The sequence below is a fragment of the Syngnathus typhle genome, linkage group LG1 (genome assembly GCF_033458585.1).
Source record: "Syngnathus typhle isolate RoL2023-S1 ecotype Sweden linkage group LG1, RoL_Styp_1.0, whole genome shotgun sequence".
Taxonomy (NCBI): domain Eukaryota; kingdom Metazoa; phylum Chordata; class Actinopteri; order Syngnathiformes; family Syngnathidae; genus Syngnathus; species Syngnathus typhle.
The window spans coordinates 24039137-24058456 of record NC_083738.1 but is presented as its reverse complement, the minus strand read 5'-3'; the positions used below and the strand labels follow the sequence as shown (position 1 = coordinate 24058456).

The window sequence follows — 19320 nt, the reverse complement described above, 5'->3', positions numbered from 1 at the left end:
TGGCGGACGGCGTTGAGCCGAGGGACGACGTTGGTTCTTGGGTGGTCGTCGATACGGTTGCTGTATTTTGGAAGTCATAGATCAGTTGGAAAAATGCATCGTTCTGTCTGTCTGACAAAGACAAATCAGTCGAGAAAATGGCTCTCCAAGTTAGAAATGAGCCAGGCAAGCAGAAGTCAGTCGCTGAACAAACCAGGCCCCGCGGGGTACTGAGGAACACGGACGGACGGAAGTGGACCTGAATGCGGATCTGAATCATTCGGTTACTTACAACTGACTGCAATCGAGTCTGGATCCAGAGGGAGGTTGAAGGTGTTGTTGGGACTCGTCACAGCTTCTACCAATACTTCCACGACCGCATCGGGTTCTGGTATTGCTTCGGCCGGTACCGAATTGATGAACCGCAGCTCCACGTCGACTTGCGTGTTTCCCATCCGTGGCCTTGAATGTCCAAATTGGTACGTTTCAATTGCGCAACATGTAGTACGTACGTGCTCTGTGGTCTATCTGATCTTTGGAGTCTTACCGAAATCCAATGACAAAAGTGCCAAAGAAAATGGCACCAAACTCTTGGAAGAAGATCGAGTCACACTGTAGAAGGAATCCATTTTTTAGAACACCACAGTATCTTCTTTAGTGAGTACAGAGTAAATGGGGATAGCTAGATGTTGCTTGTACGCTTGTACGCACCGCTGATACCACTTGTGCTTCGAGTTGCTCGAATGGTTGGCTGCTGCGATTGTTCAGTTCTTCCACAAAAGGCTCCAACAAAATGGCTTCGACAAACACAGCCGGTGGGGCAACTGGGACGGCAGTCGTCGCCCCTTGTGTCGTTGGCGAGTCATTGGCGGACGGCGTTGAGCCAAGGGACGACGTTGGTTCTTGGGTGGTCGTCGATACGGTTGCTGTATTTTGGAAGTCATAGATCAGTTGGAAAAATGCATCGTTCTGTCTGTCTGACAAAGACAAATCAGTCGAGAAAATGGCTCTCCAAGTTAGAAATGAGCCAGGCAAGCAGAAGTCAGTCGCTGAACAAACCAGGCCCCGCGGGGTACTGAGGAACACGGACGGACGGAAGTGGACCTGAATGCGGATCTGAATCATTTGGTTACTTACAACTGACTGCAATCGAGTCTGGATCCAGAGGGAGGTTGAAGGTGTTGTTGGGACTCGTCACAGCTTCTACCAATACTTCCACGACCGCATCGGGTTCTGGTATTGCTTCGGCCGGTACCGAATTGATGAACCGCAGCTCCACGTCGACTTGCGTGTTTCCCATCCGTGGCCTTGAATGTCCAAATTGGTACGTTTCAATTGCGCAACATGTAGTACGTACGTGCTCTGTGGTCTATCTGATCTTTGGAGTCTTACCGAAATCCAATGACAAAAGTGCCAAAGAAAATGGCACCAAACTCTTGGAAGAAGATCGAGTCACACTGTAGAAGGAATCCATTTTTTAGAACACCACAGTATCTTCTTTAGTGAGTACAGAGTAAATGGGGATAGCTAGATGTTGCTTGTACGCTTGTACGCACCGCTGATACCACTTGTGCTTCGAGTTGCTCGAATGGTTGGCTGCTGCGATTGTTCAGTTCTTCCACAAAAGGCTCCAACAAAATGGCTTCGACAAACACAGCCGGTGGGGCAACTGGGACGGCAGTCGTCGCCCCTTGTGTCGTTGGCGAGTCATTGGCGGACGGCGTTGAGCCGAGGGACGACGTTGGTTCTTGGGTGGTCGTCGATACAGTTGCTGTATTTTGGAAGTCATAGATCAGTTGGAAAAATGCATCGTTCTGTCTGTCTGACAAAGACAAATCAGTCGAGAAAATGGCTCTCCAAGTTAGAAATGAGCCAGGCAAGCAGAAGTCAGTCGCTGAACAAACCAGGCCCCGCGGGGTACTGAGGAACACGGACGGACGGAAGTGGACCTGAATGCGGATCTGAATGCGGATCTGAATCATTTGGTTACTTACAACTGACTGCAATCGAGTCTGGATCCAGAGGGAGGTTGAAGGTGTTGTTGGGACTCGTCACAGCTTCTACCAATACTTCCACGACCACATCGGGTTCTGGTATTGCTTCGGCCGGTACCGAATTGATGAACCGCAGCTCCACGTCGACTTGCGTGTTTCCCATCTGTGGCCTTGAATGTCCAAATTGGTACGTTTCAATTGCGCAACATGTAGTACGTACGTGCTCTGTGGTCTATCTGATCTTTGGAGTCTTACCGAAATCCAATGACAAAAGTGCCAAAGAAAATGGCACCAAACTCTTGGAAGAAGATCGAGTCACACTGTAGAAGGAATCCATTTTTTAGAACACCACAGTATCTTCTTTAGTGAGTACAGAGTAAATGGGGATAGCTAGATGTTGCTTGTACGCTTGTACGCACCGCTGATACCACTTGTGCTTCGAGTTGCTCGAATGGTTGGCTGCTGCGATTGTTCAGTTCTTCCACAAAAGGCTCCAACAAAATGGCTTCGACAAACACAGCCGGTGGGGCAACTGGGACGGCAGTCGTCGCCCCTTGTGTCGTTGGCGAGTCATTGGCGGACGGCGTTGAGCCGAGGGACGACGTTGGTTCTTGGGTGGTCGTCGATACGGTTGCTGTATTTTGGAAGTCATAGATCAGTTGGAAAAATGCATCGTTCTGTCTGTCTGACAAAGACAAATCAGTCGAGAAAATGGCTCTCCAAGTTAGAAATGAGCCAGGCAAGCAGAAGTCAGTCGCTGAACAAACCAGGCCCCGCGGGGTACTGAGGAACACGGACGGACGGAAGTGGACCTGAATGCGGATCTGAATCATTTGGTTACTTACAACTGACTGCAATCGAGTCTGGATCCAGAGGGAGGTTGAAGGTGTTGTTGGGACTCGTCACAGCTTCTACCAATACTTCCACGACCGCATCGGGTTCTGGTATTGCTTCGGCCGGTACCGAATTGATGAACCGCAGCTCCACGTCGACTTGCGTGTTTCCCATCCGTGGCCTTGAATGTCCAAATTGGTACGTTTCAATTGCGCAACATGTAGTACGTACGTGCTCTGTGGTCTATCTGATCTTTGGAGTCTTACCGAAATCCAATGACAAAAGTGCCAAAGAAAATGGCACCAAACTCTTGGAAGAAGATCGAGTCACACTGTAGAAGGAATCCATTTTTTAGAACACCACAGTATCTTCTTTAGTGAGTACAGAGTAAATGGGGATAGCTAGATGTTGCTTGTACGCTTGTACGCACCGCTGATACCACTTGTGCTTCGAGTTGCTCGAATGGTTGGCTGCTGCGATTGTTCAGTTCTTCCACAAAAGGCTCCAATAAAATGGCTTCGACAAACACAGCCGGTGGGGCAACTGGGACGGCAGTCGTCGCCCCTTGTGTCGTTGGCGAGTCATTGGCGGACGGCGTTGAGCCGAGGGACGACGTTGGTTCTTGGGTGGTCGTCGATACGGTTGCTGTATTTTGGAAGTCATAGATCAGTTGGAAAAATGCATCGTTCTGTCTGTCTGACAAAGACAAATCAGTCGAGAAAATGGCTCTCCAAGTTAGAAATGAGCCAGGCAAGCAGAAGTCAGTCGCTGAACAAACCAGGCCCCGCGGGGTACTGAGGAACACGGACGGACGGAAGTGGACCTGAATGCGGATCTGAATCATTTGGTTACTTACAACTGACTGCAATCGAGTCTGGATCCAGAGGGAGGTTGAAGGTGTTGTTGGGACTCGTCACAGCTTCTACCAATACTTCCACGACCGCATCGGGTTCTGGTATTGCTTCGGCCGGTACCGAATTGATGAACCGCAGCTCCACGTCGACTTGCGTGTTTCCCATCCGTGGCCTTGAATGTCCAAATTGGTACGTTTCAATTGCGCAACATGTAGTACGTACGTGCTCTGTGGTCTATCTGATCTTTGGAGTCTTACCGAAATCCAATGACAAAAGTGCCAAAGAAAATGGCACCAAACTCTTGGAAGAAGATCGAGTCACACTGTAGAAGGAATCCATTTTTTAGAACACCACAGTATCTTCTTTAGTGAGTACAGAGTAAATGGGGATAGCTAGATGTTGCTTGTACGCTTGTACGCACCGCTGATACCACTTGTGCTTCGAGTTGCTCGAATGGTTGGCTGCTGCGATTGTTCAGTTCTTCCACAAAAGGCTCCAACAAAATGGCTTCGACAAACACAGCCGGTGGGGCAACTGGGACGGCAGTCGTCGCCCCTTGTGTCGTTGGCGAGTCATTGGCGGACGGCGTTGAGCCGAGGGACGACGTTGGTTCTTGGGTGGTCGTCGATACGGTTGCTGTATTTTGGAAGTCATAGATCAGTTGGAAAAATGCATCGTTCTGTCTGTCTGACAAAGACAAATCAGTCGAGAAAATGGCTCTCCAAGTTAGAAATGAGCCAGGCAAGCAGAAGTCAGTCGCTGAACAAACCAGGCCCCGCGGGGTACTGAGGAACACGGACGGACGGAAGTGGACCTGAATGCGGATCTGAATCATTTGGTTACTTACAACTGACTGCAATCGAGTCTGGATCCAGAGGGAGGTTGAAGGTGTTGTTGGGACTCGTCACAGCTTCTACCAATACTTCCACGACCGCATCGGGTTCTGGTATTGCTTCGGCCGGTACCGAATTGATGAACCGCAGCTCCACGTCGACTTGCGTGTTTCCCATCCGTGGCCTTGAATGTCCAAATTGGTACGTTTCAATTGCGCAACATGTAGTACGTACGTGCTCTGTGGTCTATCTGATCTTTGGAGTCTTACCGAAATCCAATGACAAAAGTGCCAAAGAAAATGGCACCAAACTCTTGGAAGAAGATCGAGTCACACTGTAGAAGGAATCCATTTTTTAGAACACCACAGTATCTTCTTTAGTGAGTACAGAGTAAATGGGGATAGCTAGATGTTGCTTGTACGCTTGTACGCACCGCTGATACCACTTGTGCTTCGAGTTGCTCGAATGGTTGGCTGCTGCGATTGTTCAGTTCTTCCACAAAAGGCTCCAACAAAATGGCTTCGACAAACACAGCCGGTGGGGCAACTGGGACGGCAGTCGTCGCCCCTTGTGTCGTTGGCGAGTCATTGGCGGACGGCGTTGAGCCGAGGGACGACGTTGGTTCTTGGGTGGTCGTCGATACGGTTGCTGTATTTTGGAAGTCATAGATCAGTTGGAAAAATGCATCGTTCTGTCTGTCTGACAAAGACAAATCAGTCGAGAAAATGGCTCTCCAAGTTAGAAATGAGCCAGGCAAGCAGAAGTCAGTCGCTGAACAAACCAGGCCCCGCGGGGTACTGAGGAACACGGACGGACGGAAGTGGACCTGAATGCGGATCTGAATCATTCGGTTACTTACAACTGACTGCAATCGAGTCTGGATCCAGAGGGAGGTTGAAGGTGTTGTTGGGACTTGTCACAGCTTCTACCAATACTTCCACGACCGCATCGGGTTCTGGTATTGCTTCGGCCGGTACCGAATTGATGAACCGCAGCTCCACGTCGACTTGCGTGTTTCCCATCCGTGGCCTTGAATGTCCAAATTGGTACGTTTCAATTGCGCAACATGTAGTACGTACGTGCTCTGTGGTCTATCTGATCTTTGGAGTCTTACCGAAATCCAATGACAAAAGTGCCAAAGAAAATGGCACCAAACTCTTGGAAGAAGATCGAGTCACACTGTAGAAGGAATCCATTTTTTAGAACACCACAGTATCTTCTTTAGTGAGTACAGAGTAAATGGGGATAGCTAGATGTTGCTTGTACGCTTGTACGCACCGCTGATACCACTTGTGCTTCGAGTTGCTCGAATGGTTGGCTGCTGCGATTGTTCAGTTCTTCCACAAAAGGCTCCAACAAAATGGCTTCGACAAACACAGCCGGTGGGGCAACTGGGACGGCAGTCGTCGCCCCTTGTGTCGTTGGCGAGTCATTGGCGGACGGCGTTGAGCCGAGGGACGACGTTGGTTCTTGGGTGGTCGTCGATACGGTTGCTGTATTTTGGAAGTCATAGATCAGTTGGAAAAATGCATCGTTCTGTCTGTCTGACAAAGACAAATCAGTCGAGAAAATGGCTCTCCAAGTTAGAAATGAGCCAGGCAAGCAGAAGTCAGTCGCTGAACAAACCAGGCCCCGCGGGGTACTGAGGAACACGGACGGACGGAAGTGGACCTGAATGCGGATCTGAATCATTCGGTTACTTACAACTGACTGCAATCGAGTCTGGATCCAGAGGGAGGTTGAAGGTGTTGTTGGGACTCGTCACAGCTTCTACCAATACTTCCACGACCGCATCGGGTTCTGGTATTGCTTCGGCCGGTACCGAATTGATGAACCGCAGCTCCACGTCGACTTGCGTGTTTCCCATCCGTGGCCTTGAATGTCCAAATTGGTACGTTTCAATTGCGCAACATGTAGTACGTACGTGCTCTGTGGTCTATCTGATCTTTGGAGTCTTACCGAAATCCAATGACAAAAGTGCCAAAGAAAATGGCACCAAACTCTTGGAAGAAGATCGAGTCACACTGTAGAAGGAATCCATTTTTTAGAACACCACAGTATCTTCTTTAGTGAGTACAGAGTAAATGGGGATAGCTAGATGTTGCTTGTACGCTTGTACGCACCGCTGATACCACTTGTGCTTCGAGTTGCTCGAATGGTTGGCTGCTGCGATTGTTCAGTTCTTCCACAAAAGGCTCCAACAAAATGGCTTCGACAAACACAGCCGGTGGGGCAACTGGGACGGCAGTCGTCGCCCCTTGTGTCGTTGGCGAGTCATTGGCGGACGGCGTTGAGCCGAGGGACGACGTTGGTTCTTGGGTGGTCGTCGATACGGTTGCTGTATTTTGGAAGTCATAGATCAGTTGGAAAAATGCATCGTTCTGTCTGTCTGACAAAGACAAATCAGTCGAGAAAATGGCTCTCCAAGTTAGAAATGAGCCAGGCAAGCAGAAGTCAGTCGCTGAACAAACCAGGCCCCGCGGGGTACTGAGGAACACGGACGGACGGAAGTGGACCTGAATGCGGATCTGAATCATTCGGTTACTTACAACTGACTGCAATCGAGTCTGGATCCAGAGGGAGGTTGAAGGTGTTGTTGGGACTCGTCACAGCTTCTACCAATACTTCCACGACCGCATCGGGTTCTGGTATTGCTTCGGCCGGTACCGAATTGATGAACCGCAGCTCCACGTCGACTTGCGTGTTTCCCATCCGTGGCCTTGAATGTCCAAATTGGTACGTTTCAATTGCGCAACATGTAGTACGTACGTGCTCTGTGGTCTATCTGATCTTTGGAGTCTTACCGAAATCCAATGACAAAAGTGCCAAAGAAAATGGCACCAAACTCTTGGAAGAAGATCGAGTCACACTGTAGAAGGAATCCATTTTTTAGAACACCACAGTATCTTCTTTAGTGAGTACAGAGTAAATGGGGATAGCTAGATGTTGCTTGTACGCTTGTACGCACCGCTGATACCACTTGTGCTTCGAGTTGCTCGAATGGTTGGCTGCTGCGATTGTTCAGTTCTTCCACAAAAGGCTCCAACAAAATGGCTTCGACAAACACAGCCGGTGGGGCAACTGGGACGGCAGTCGTCGCCCCTTGTGTCGTTGGCGAGTCATTGGCGGACGGCGTTGAGCCGAGGGACGACGTTGGTTCTTGGGTGGTCGTCGATACGGTTGCTGTATTTTGGAAGTCATAGATCAGTTGGAAAAATGCATCGTTCTGTCTGTCTGACAAAGACAAATCAGTCGAGAAAATGGCTCTCCAAGTTAGAAATGAGCCAGGCAAGCAGAAGTCAGTCGCTGAACAAACCAGGCCCCGCGGGGTACTGAGGAACACGGACGGACGGAAGTGGACCTGAATGCGGATCTGAATCATTTGGTTACTTACAACTGACTGCAATCGAGTCTGGATCCAGAGGGAGGTTGAAGGTGTTGTTGGGACTCGTCACAGCTTCTACCAATACTTCCACGACCGCATCGGGTTCTGGTATTGCTTCGGCCGGTACCGAATTGATGAACCGCAGCTCCACGTCGACTTGCGTGTTTCCCATCCGTGGCCTTGAATGTCCAAATTGGTACGTTTCAATTGCGCAACATGTAGTACGTACGTGCTCTGTGGTCTATCTGATCTTTGGAGTCTTACCGAAATCCAATGACAAAAGTGCCAAAGAAAATGGCACCAAACTCTTGGAAGAAGATCGAGTCACACTGTAGAAGGAATCCATTTTTTAGAACACCACAGTATCTTCTTTAGTGAGTACAGAGTAAATGGGGATAGCTAGATGTTGCTTGTACGCTTGTACGCACCGCTGATACCACTTGTGCTTCGAGTTGCTCGAATGGTTGGCTGCTGCGATTGTTCAGTTCTTCCACAAAAGGCTCCAACAAAATGGCTTCGACAAACACAGCCGGTGGGGCAACTGGGACGGCAGTCGTCGCCCCTTGTGTCGTTGGCGAGTCATTGGCGGACGGCGTTGAGCCGAGGGACGACGTTGGTTCTTGGGTGGTCGTCGATACGGTTGCTGTATTTTGGAAGTCATAGATCAGTTGGAAAAATGCATCGTTCTGTCTGTCTGACAAAGACAAATCAGTCGAGAAAATGGCTCTCCAAGTTAGAAATGAGCCAGGCAAGCAGAAGTCAGTCGCTGAACAAACCAGGCCCCGCGGGGTACTGAGGAACACGGACGGACGGAAGTGGACCTGAATGCGGATCTGAATCATTCGGTTACTTACAACTGACTGCAATCGAGTCTGGATCCAGAGGGAGGTTGAAGGTGTTGTTGGGACTCGTCACAGCTTCTACCAATACTTCCACGACCGCATCGGGTTCTGGTATTGCTTCGGCCGGTACCGAATTGATGAACCGCAGCTCCACGTCGACTTGCGTGTTTCCCATCCGTGGCCTTGAATGTCCAAATTGGTACGTTTCAATTGCGCAACATGTAGTACGTACGTGCTCTGTGGTCTATCTGATCTTTGGAGTCTTACCGAAATCCAATGACAAAAGTGCCAAAGAAAATGGCACCAAACTCTTGGAAGAAGATCGAGTCACACTGTAGAAGGAATCCATTTTTTAGAACACCACAGTATCTTCTTTAGTGAGTACAGAGTAAATGGGGATAGCTAGATGTTGCTTGTACGCTTGTACGCACCGCTGATACCACTTGTGCTTCGAGTTGCTCGAATGGTTGGCTGCTGCGATTGTTCAGTTCTTCCACAAAAGGCTCCAACAAAATGGCTTCGACAAACACAGCCGGTGGGGCAACTGGGACGGCAGTCGTCGCCCCTTGTGTCGTTGGCGAGTCATTGGCGGACGGCGTTGAGCCGAGGGACGACGTTGGTTCTTGGGTGGTCGTCGATACGGTTGCTGTATTTTGGAAGTCATAGATCAGTTGGAAAAATGCATCGTTCTGTCTGTCTGACAAAGACAAATCAGTCGAGAAAATGGCTCTCCAAGTTAGAAATGAGCCAGGCAAGCAGAAGTCAGTCGCTGAACAAACCAGGCCCCGCGGGGTACTGAGGAACACGGACGGACGGAAGTGGACCTGAATGCGGATCTGAATCATTTGGTTACTTACAACTGACTGCAATCGAGTCTGGATCCAGAGGGAGGTTGAAGGTGTTGTTGGGACTCGTCACAGCTTCTACCAATACTTCCACGACCGCATCGGGTTCTGGTATTGCTTCGGCCGGTACCGAATTGATGAACCGCAGCTCCACGTCGACTTGCGTGTTTCCCATCCGTGGCCTTGAATGTCCAAATTGGTACGTTTCAATTGCGCAACATGTAGTACGTACGTGCTCTGTGGTCTATCTGATCTTTGGAGTCTTACCGAAATCCAATGACAAAAGTGCCAAAGAAAATGGCACCAAACTCTTGGAAGAAGATCGAGTCACACTGTAGAAGGAATCCATTTTTTAGAACACCACAGTATCTTCTTTAGTGAGTACAGAGTAAATGGGGATAGCTAGATGTTGCTTGTACGCTTGTACGCACCGCTGATACCACTTGTGCTTCGAGTTGCTCGAATGGTTGGCTGCTGCGATTGTTCAGTTCTTCCACAAAAGGCTCCAACAAAATGGCTTCGACAAACACAGCCGGTGGGGCAACTGGGACGGCAGTCGTCGCCCCTTGTGTCGTTGGCGAGTCATTGGCGGACGGCGTTGAGCCGAGGGACGACGTTGGTTCTTGGGTGGTCGTCGATACGGTTGCTGTATTTTGGAAGTCATAGATCAGTTGGAAAAATGCATCGTTCTGTCTGTCTGACAAAGACAAATCAGTCGAGAAAATGGCTCTCCAAGTTAGAAATGAGCCAGGCAAGCAGAAGTCAGTCGCTGAACAAACCAGGCCCCGCGGGGTACTGAGGAACACGGACGGACGGAAGTGGACCTGAATGCGGATCTGAATCATTCGGTTACTTACAACTGACTGCAATCGAGTCTGGATCCAGAGGGAGGTTGAAGGTGTTGTTGGGACTCGTCACAGCTTCTACCAATACTTCCACGACCGCATCGGGTTCTGGTATTGCTTCGGCCGGTACCGAATTGATGAACCGCAGCTCCACGTCGACTTGCGTGTTTCCCATCCGTGGCCTTGAATGTCCAAATTGGTACGTTTCAATTGCGCAACATGTAGTACGTACGTGCTCTGTGGTCTATCTGATCTTTGGAGTCTTACCGAAATCCAATGACAAAAGTGCCAAAGAAAATGGCACCAAACTCTTGGAAGAAGATCGAGTCACACTGTAGAAGGAATCCATTTTTTAGAACACCACAGTATCTTCTTTAGTGAGTACAGAGTAAATGGGGATAGCTAGATGTTGCTTGTACGCTTGTACGCACCGCTGATACCACTTGTGCTTCGAGTTGCTCGAATGGTTGGCTGCTGCGATTGTTCAGTTCTTCCACAAAAGGCTCCAACAAAATGGCTTCGACAAACACAGCCGGTGGGGCAACTGGGACGGCAGTCGTCGCCCCTTGTGTCGTTGGCGAGTCATTGGCGGACGGCGTTGAGCCGAGGGACGACGTTGGTTCTTGGGTGGTCGTCGATACGGTTGCTGTATTTTGGAAGTCATAGATCAGTTGGAAAAATGCATCGTTCTGTCTGTCTGACAAAGACAAATCAGTCGAGAAAATGGCTCTCCAAGTTAGAAATGAGCCAGGCAAGCAGAAGTCAGTCGCTGAACAAACCAGGCCCCGCGGGGTACTGAGGAACACGGACGGACGGAAGTGGACCTGAATGCGGATCTGAATCATTCGGTTACTTACAACTGACTGCAATCGAGTCTGGATCCAGAGGGAGGTTGAAGGTGTTGTTGGGACTCGTCACAGCTTCTACCAATACTTCCACGACCGCATCGGGTTCTGGTATTGCTTCGGCCGGTACCGAATTGATGAACCGCAGCTCCACGTCGACTTGCGTGTTTCCCATCCGTGGCCTTGAATGTCCAAATTGGTACGTTTCAATTGCGCAACATGTAGTACGTACGTGCTCTGTGGTCTATCTGATCTTTGGAGTCTTACCGAAATCCAATGACAAAAGTGCCAAAGAAAATGGCACCAAACTCTTGGAAGAAGATCGAGTCACACTGTAGAAGGAATCCATTTTTTAGAACACCACAGTATCTTCTTTAGTGAGTACAGAGTAAATGGGGATAGCTAGATGTTGCTTGTACGCTTGTACGCACCGCTGATACCACTTGTGCTTCGAGTTGCTCGAATGGTTGGCTGCTGCGATTGTTCAGTTCTTCCACAAAAGGCTCCAACAAAATGGCTTCGACAAACACAGCCGGTGGGGCAACTGGGACGGCAGTCGTCGCCCCTTGTGTCGTTGGCGAGTCATTGGCGGACGGCGTTGAGCCGAGGGACGACGTTGGTTCTTGGGTGGTCGTCGATACGGTTGCTGTATTTTGGAAGTCATAGATCAGTTGGAAAAATGCATCGTTCTGTCTGTCTGACAAAGACAAATCAGTCGAGAAAATGGCTCTCCAAGTTAGAAATGAGCCAGGCAAGCAGAAGTCAGTCGCTGAACAAACCAGGCCCCGCGGGGTACTGAGGAACACGGACGGACGGAAGTGGACCTGAATGCGGATCTGAATCATTCGGTTACTTACAACTGACTGCAATCGAGTCTGGATCCAGAGGGAGGTTGAAGGTGTTGTTGGGACTCGTCACAGCTTCTACCAATACTTCCACGACCGCATCGGGTTCTGGTATTGCTTCGGCCGGTACCGAATTGATGAACCGCAGCTCCACGTCGACTTGCGTGTTTCCCATCCGTGGCCTTGAATGTCCAAATTGGTACGTTTCAATTGCGCAACATGTAGTACGTACGTGCTCTGTGGTCTATCTGATCTTTGGAGTCTTACCGAAATCCAATGACAAAAGTGCCAAAGAAAATGGCACCAAACTCTTGGAAGAAGATCGAGTCACACTGTAGAAGGAATCCATTTTTTAGAACACCACAGTATCTTCTTTAGTGAGTACAGAGTAAATGGGGATAGCTAGATGTTGCTTGTACGCTTGTACGCACCGCTGATACCACTTGTGCTTCGAGTTGCTCGAATGGTTGGCTGCTGCGATTGTTCAGTTCTTCCACAAAAGGCTCCAACAAAATGGCTTCGACAAACACAGCCGGTGGGGCAACTGGGACGGCAGTCGTCGCCCCTTGTGTCGTTGGCGAGTCATTGGCGGACGGCGTTGAGCCGAGGGACGACGTTGGTTCTTGGGTGGTCGTCGATACGGTTGCTGTATTTTGGAAGTCATAGATCAGTTGGAAAAATGCATCGTTCTGTCTGTCTGACAAAGACAAATCAGTCGAGAAAATGGCTCTCCAAGTTAGAAATGAGCCAGGCAAGCAGAAGTCAGTCGCTGAACAAACCAGGCCCCGCGGGGTACTGAGGAACACGGACGGACGGAAGTGGACCTGAATGCGGATCTGAATCATTCGGTTACTTACAACTGACTGCAATCGAGTCTGGATCCAGAGGGAGGTTGAAGGTGTTGTTGGGACTCGTCACAGCTTCTACCAATACTTCCACGACCGCATCGGGTTCTGGTATTGCTTCGGCCGGTACCGAATTGATGAACCGCAGCTCCACGTCGACTTGCGTGTTTCCCATCCGTGGCCTTGAATGTCCAAATTGGTACGTTTCAATTGCGCAACATGTAGTACGTACGTGCTCTGTGGTCTATCTGATCTTTGGAGTCTTACCGAAATCCAATGACAAAAGTGCCAAAGAAAATGGCACCAAACTCTTGGAAGAAGATCGAGTCACACTGTAGAAGGAATCCATTTTTTAGAACACCACAGTATCTTCTTTAGTGAGTACAGAGTAAATGGGGATAGCTAGATGTTGCTTGTACGCTTGTACGCACCGCTGATACCACTTGTGCTTCGAGTTGCTCGAATGGTTGGCTGCTGCGATTGTTCAGTTCTTCCACAAAAGGCTCCAACAAAATGGCTTCGACAAACACAGCCGGTGGGGCAACTGGGACGGCAGTCGTCGCCCCTTGTGTCGTTGGCGAGTCATTGGCGGACGGCGTTGAGCCGAGGGACGACGTTGGTTCTTGGGTGGTCGTCGATACGGTTGCTGTATTTTGGAAGTCATAGATCAGTTGGAAAAATGCATCGTTCTGTCTGTCTGACAAAGACAAATCAGTCGAGAAAATGGCTCTCCAAGTTAGAAATGAGCCAGGCAAGCAGAAGTCAGTCGCTGAACAAACCAGGCCCCGCGGGGTACTGAGGAACACGGACGGACGGAAGTGGACCTGAATGCGGATCTGAATCATTCGGTTACTTACAACTGACTGCAATCGAGTCTGGATCCAGAGGGAGGTTGAAGGTGTTGTTGGGACTCGTCACAGCTTCTACCAATACTTCCACGACCGCATCGGGTTCTGGTATTGCTTCGGCCGGTACCGAATTGATGAACCGCAGCTCCACGTCGACTTGCGTGTTTCCCATCCGTGGCCTTGAATGTCCAAATTGGTACGTTTCAATTGCGCAACATGTAGTACGTACGTGCTCTGTGGTCTATCTGATCTTTGGAGTCTTACCGAAATCCAATGACAAAAGTGCCAAAGAAAATGGCACCAAACTCTTGGAAGAAGATCGAGTCACACTGTAGAAGGAATCCATTTTTTAGAACACCACAGTATCTTCTTTAGTGAGTACAGAGTAAATGGGGATAGCTAGATGTTGCTTGTACGCTTGTACGCACCGCTGATACCACTTGTGCTTCGAGTTGCTCGAATGGTTGGCTGCTGCGATTGTTCAGTTCTTCCACAAAAGGCTCCAACAAAATGGCTTCGACAAACACAGCCGGTGGGGCAACTGGGACGGCAGTCGTCGCCCCTTGTGTCGTTGGCGAGTCATTGGCGGACGGCGTTGAGCCGAGGGACGACGTTGGTTCTTGGGTGGTCGTCGATACGGTTGCTGTATTTTGGAAGTCATAGATCAGTTGGAAAAATGCATCGTTCTGTCTGTCTGACAAAGACAAATCAGTCGAGAAAATGGCTCTCCAAGTTAGAAATGAGCCAGGCAAGCAGAAGTCAGTCGCTGAACAAACCAGGCCCCGCGGGGTACTGAGGAACACGGACGGACGGAAGTGGACCTGAATGCGGATCTGAATCATTCGGTTACTTACAACTGACTGCAATCGAGTCTGGATCCAGAGGGAGGTTGAAGGTGTTGTTGGGACTCGTCACAGCTTCTACCAATACTTCCACGACCGCATCGGGTTCTGGTATTGCTTCGGCCGGTACCGAATTGATGAACCGCAGCTCCACGTCGACTTGCGTGTTTCCCATCCGTGGCCTTGAATGTCCAAATTGGTACGTTTCAATTGCGCAACATGTAGTACGTACGTGCTCTGTGGTCTATCTGATCTTTGGAGTCTTACCGAAATCCAATGACAAAAGTGCCAAAGAAAATGGCACCAAACTCTTGGAAGAAGATCGAGTCACACTGTAGAAGGAATCCATTTTTTAGAACACCACAGTATCTTCTTTAGTGAGTACAGAGTAAATGGGGATAGCTAGATGTTGCTTGTACGCTTGTACGCACCGCTGATACCACTTGTGCTTCGAGTTGCTCGAATGGTTGGCTGCTGCGATTGTTCAGTTCTTCCACAAAAGGCTCCAACAAAATGGCTTCGACAAACACAGCCGGTGGGGCAACTGGGACGGCAGTCGTCGCCCCTTGTGTCGTTGGCGAGTCATTGGCGGACGGCGTTGAGCCGAGGGACGACGTTGGTTCTTGGGTGGTCGTCGATACGGTTGCTGTATTTTGGAAGTCATAGATCAGTTGGAAAAATGCATCGTTCTGTCTGTCTGACAAAGACAAATCAGTCGAGAAAATGGCTCTCCAAGTTAGAAATGAGCCAGGCAAGCAGAAGTCAGTCGCTGAACAAACCAGGCCCCGCGGGGTACTGAGGAACACGGACGGACGGAAGTGGACCTGAATGCGGATCTGAATCATTCGGTTACTTACAACTGACTGCAATCGAGTCTGGATCCAGAGGGAGGTTGAAGGTGTTGTTGGGACTCGTCACAGCTTCTACCAATACTTCCACGACCGCATCGGGTTCTGGTATTGCTTCGGCCGGTACCGAATTGATGAACCGCAGCTCCACGTCGACTTGCGTGTTTCCCATCCGTGGCCTTGAATGTCCAAATTGGTACGTTTCAATTGCGCAACATGTAGTACGTACGTGCTCTGTGGTCTATCTGATCTTTGGAGTCTTACCGAAATCCAATGACAAAAGTGCCAAAGAAAATGGCACCAAACTCTTGGAAGAAGATCGAGTCACACTGTAGAAGGAATCCATTTTTTAGAACACCACAGTATCTTCTTTAGTGAGTACAGAGTAAATGGGGATAGCTAGATGTTGCTTGTACGCTTGTACGCACCGCTGATACCACTTGTGCTTCGAGTTGCTCGAATGGTTGGCTGCTGCGATTGTTCAGTTCTTCCACAAAAGGCTCCAACAAAATGGCTTCGACAAACACAGCCGGTGGGGCAACTGGGACGGCAGTCGTCGCCCCTTGTGTCGTTGGCGAGTCATTGGCGGACGGCGTTGAGCCGAGGGACGACGTTGGTTCTTGGGTGGTCGTCGATACGGTTGCTGTATTTTGGAAGTCATAGATCAGTTGGAAAAATGCATCGTTCTGTCTGTCTGACAAAGACAAATCAGTCGAGAAAATGGCTCTCCAAGTTAGAAATGAGCCAGGCAAGCAGAAGTCAGTCGCTGAACAAACCAGGCCCCGCGGGGTACTGAGGAACACGGACGGACGGAAGTGGACCTGAATGCGGATCTGAATCATTCGGTTACTTACAACTGACTGCAATCGAGTCTGGATCCAGAGGGAGGTTGAAGGTGTTGTTGGGACTCGTCACAGCTTCTACCAATACTTCCACGACCGCATCGGGTTCTGGTATTGCTTCGGCCGGTACCGAATTGATGAACCGCAGCTCCACGTCGACTTGCGTGTTTCCCATCCGTGGCCTTGAATGTCCAAATTGGTACGTTTCAATTGCGCAACATGTAGTACGTACGTGCTCTGTGGTCTATCTGATCTTTGGAGTCTTACCGAAATCCAATGACAAAAGTGCCAAAGAAAATGGCACCAAACTCTTGGAAGAAGATCGAGTCACACTGTAGAAGGAATCCATTTTTTAGAACACCACAGTATCTTCTTTAGTGAGTACAGAGTAAATGGGGATAGCTAGATGTTGCTTGTACGCTTGTACGCACCGCTGATACCACTTGTGCTTCGAGTTGCTCGAATGGTTGGCTGCTGCGATTGTTCAGTTCTTCCACAAAAGGCTCCAACAAAATGGCTTCGACAAACACAGCCGGTGGGGCAACTGGGACGGCAGTCGTCGCCCCTTGTGTCGTTGGCGAGTCATTGGCGGACGGCGTTGAGCCGAGGGACGACGTTGGTTCTTGGGTGGTCGTCGATACGGTTGCTGTATTTTGGAAGTCATAGATCAGTTGGAAAAATGCATCGTTCTGTCTGTCTGACAAAGACAAATCAGTCGAGAAAATGGCTCTCCAAGTTAGAAATGAGCCAGGCAAGCAGAAGTCAGTCGCTGAACAAACCAGGCCCCGCGGGGTACTGAGGAACACGGACGGACGGAAGTGGACCTGAATGCGGATCTGAATCATTTGGTTACTTACAACTGACTGCAATCGAGTCTGGATCCAGAGGGAGGTTGAAGGTGTTGTTGGGACTCGTCACAGCTTCTACCAATACTTCCACGACCGCATCGGGTTCTGGTATTGCTTCGGCCGGTACCGAATTGATGAACCGCAGCTCCACGTCGACTTGCGTGTTTCCCATCCGTGGCCTTGAATGTCCAAATTGGTACGTTTCAATTGCGCGACATGTAGTACGTACGTGCTCTGTGGTCTATCTGATCTTTGGAGTCTTACCGAAATCCAATGACAAAAGTGCCAAAGAAAATGGCACCAAACTCTTGGAAGAAGATCGAGTCACACTGTAGAAGGAATCCATTTTTTAGAACACCACAGTATCTTCTTTAGTGAGTACAGAGTAAATGGGGATAGCTAGATGTTGCTTGTACGCTTGTACGCACCGCTGATACCACTTGTGCTTCGAGTTGCTCGAATGGTTGGCTGCTGCGATTGTTCAGTTCTTCCACAAAAGGCTCCAACAAAATGGCTTCGACAAACACAGCCGGTGGGGCAACTGGGACGGCAGTCGTCGCCCCTTGTGTCGTTGGCGAGTCATTGGCGGACGGCGTTGAGCCGAGGGACGACGTTGGTTCTTGGGTGGTCGTCGATACGGTTGCTGTATTTTGGAAGTCATTTATTTATCATAATTTGTTACTTGTGATTCTGGTGAGGACTTAGAATACATGAAATAATTTAATAGGAATACATGAAATAATAAAAAATATATATTGCTTACAAATTACTGCAATTGATTCTGGAGCGACAGTGAACTTGAAAGGGTTGCTGGTACTGTTCACAACATTTACCAATTCATTTACAACTTCGTCATCTGGTGGGATTTGATCATTTGATGCATTGCAGAAGTTGAGTACCACTTCCACTCGCGTGTTTCCCATTTGAGGGCTTAAAATTGGAACAGAAATGTTAATTATTTGAAATGTTCACTTGATGGAATTATCTATGAAATTTTACCTGAATCCAATCAAGATGGTGTTGATAAAATTAGTCCTATATACTTTGGTGTAAATGAAGTTGCACTGTAAGAAGAATTAAAGTTTAGTCATTAAGAATTCATAAAAGGAGTTCATTTTCAGATCATACGCACCATTGCCACCACTTGTGCTTCAAGACGCTTGTATTGTTCACTGCTGCGATTATTCAACTCGTCCACAAAATGTTCCTCCAGCGTCATCACAAGAGACACGTCGACAGTTGTTCCTATTTCAGTTTCAACATATCCGCCAACAGAAATGCCAAATGCCACTGTCCCTATGTATTGAAAGTCACAGTTATACTTCTGAAAACAAAACATTCGTTTGTCACCCAAGGATTGAACGTTTTTTTTTCTCACCAAGAAGGACTGCAATAGTCCCGGCACCCATAGTGTCTCCTCCCTGTACCTGTTGAATTGGTTTTAAGCAGATTTACTTCTAAACAGTAGCAAGCAGCAAGAAAGAATTATTCATTAAAATCAGATATTTATTTCAATCTAAAGATTTTTCTCTAATTTACAAATAGTCATTTAAAATCTCAATATATGATGAATATTCTCATAAAAACTTAAGATTTCCTCACAAAATTTCAAAGTGATATCAAAGACTCAATAAAAGAAAATTCATTTCTAAAATTAGCACTGAAAAAAATCTTGACCACGAGATACACAAAAAATCTTAAAACAAGTCGTTTAAAAAAAAATCTCAGTGTACAAAAATCTTTCACACCTAAAGTCTTTTTCCAAATTTTAGTTAGCAAAAAAGAAATTATATTATTATATGATTTTTCTCAAATAACATAATTTACAAATGGTATACGTACATAAATTGTAAAAATAAAAAAAAAGTACTCATTTTTTGGTATGAATAATATATTGAAACAAGTACGTGATGTTTCCAATCAAATCAACAAATGTCCCATTCTTTCATGGAACATAAAATATTTAACACATTCCAATGGTACATGCACGCTAATTGGTTCTTCCACACTGAAAAACTAAAAGCTCGATTTACCCCAATTGGAAGAAAGTCAGAAGAGTCCTTCTCGTAATGAATCTTGTAGAGATTGAAGATGCCACAAACTCCGTCGTCCTTTTGAGGTTCACCTTTTGGACATGGATCCTTTT

The 19320-nt window shown here is 48.3% G+C and overlaps 1 protein-coding gene across 1 annotated transcript; it reads right to left on the bottom strand.

Moving 5' to 3' along the window:
* Positions 1-17446: 17446 nt before the first annotated feature.
* On the bottom strand, positions 17447-19300 carry LOC133165054 (uncharacterized). The gene is made up of 6 exons (XM_061294421.1): positions 19208-19300; positions 18553-18601; positions 18307-18470; positions 18174-18238; positions 17938-18104; positions 17447-17817 (listed from the first exon to the last, which is right to left on the bottom strand). Exons 2-6 carry the CDS (start codon positions 18581-18583, stop codon positions 17546-17548), a joined length of 699 nt encoding a protein of 232 aa, XP_061150405.1. The 5' UTR covers positions 18584-18601; positions 19208-19300; the 3' UTR covers positions 17447-17545.
* Between the last annotated feature and the right edge of the window lie 20 nt (positions 19301-19320).

Bases quoted from the DNA above. Each gene is read 5' to 3' on its own strand.
- LOC133165054 (XM_061294421.1), bottom strand. From the start codon at position 18,583: ATGGGTGCCGGGACTATTGCAGTCCTTCTTG. The intron at 18,471-18,552 runs GTGAGAAAAAAA...TTCAATACATAG, and splicing joins GACTATTGCAGTCCTTCTTG to GGACAGTGGCATTTGGCATT. The intron at 17,818-17,937 runs GTAAGCAATATA...TCCAAAATACAG, and splicing joins AGAATCAATTGCAGTAATTT to CAACCGTATCGACGACCACC.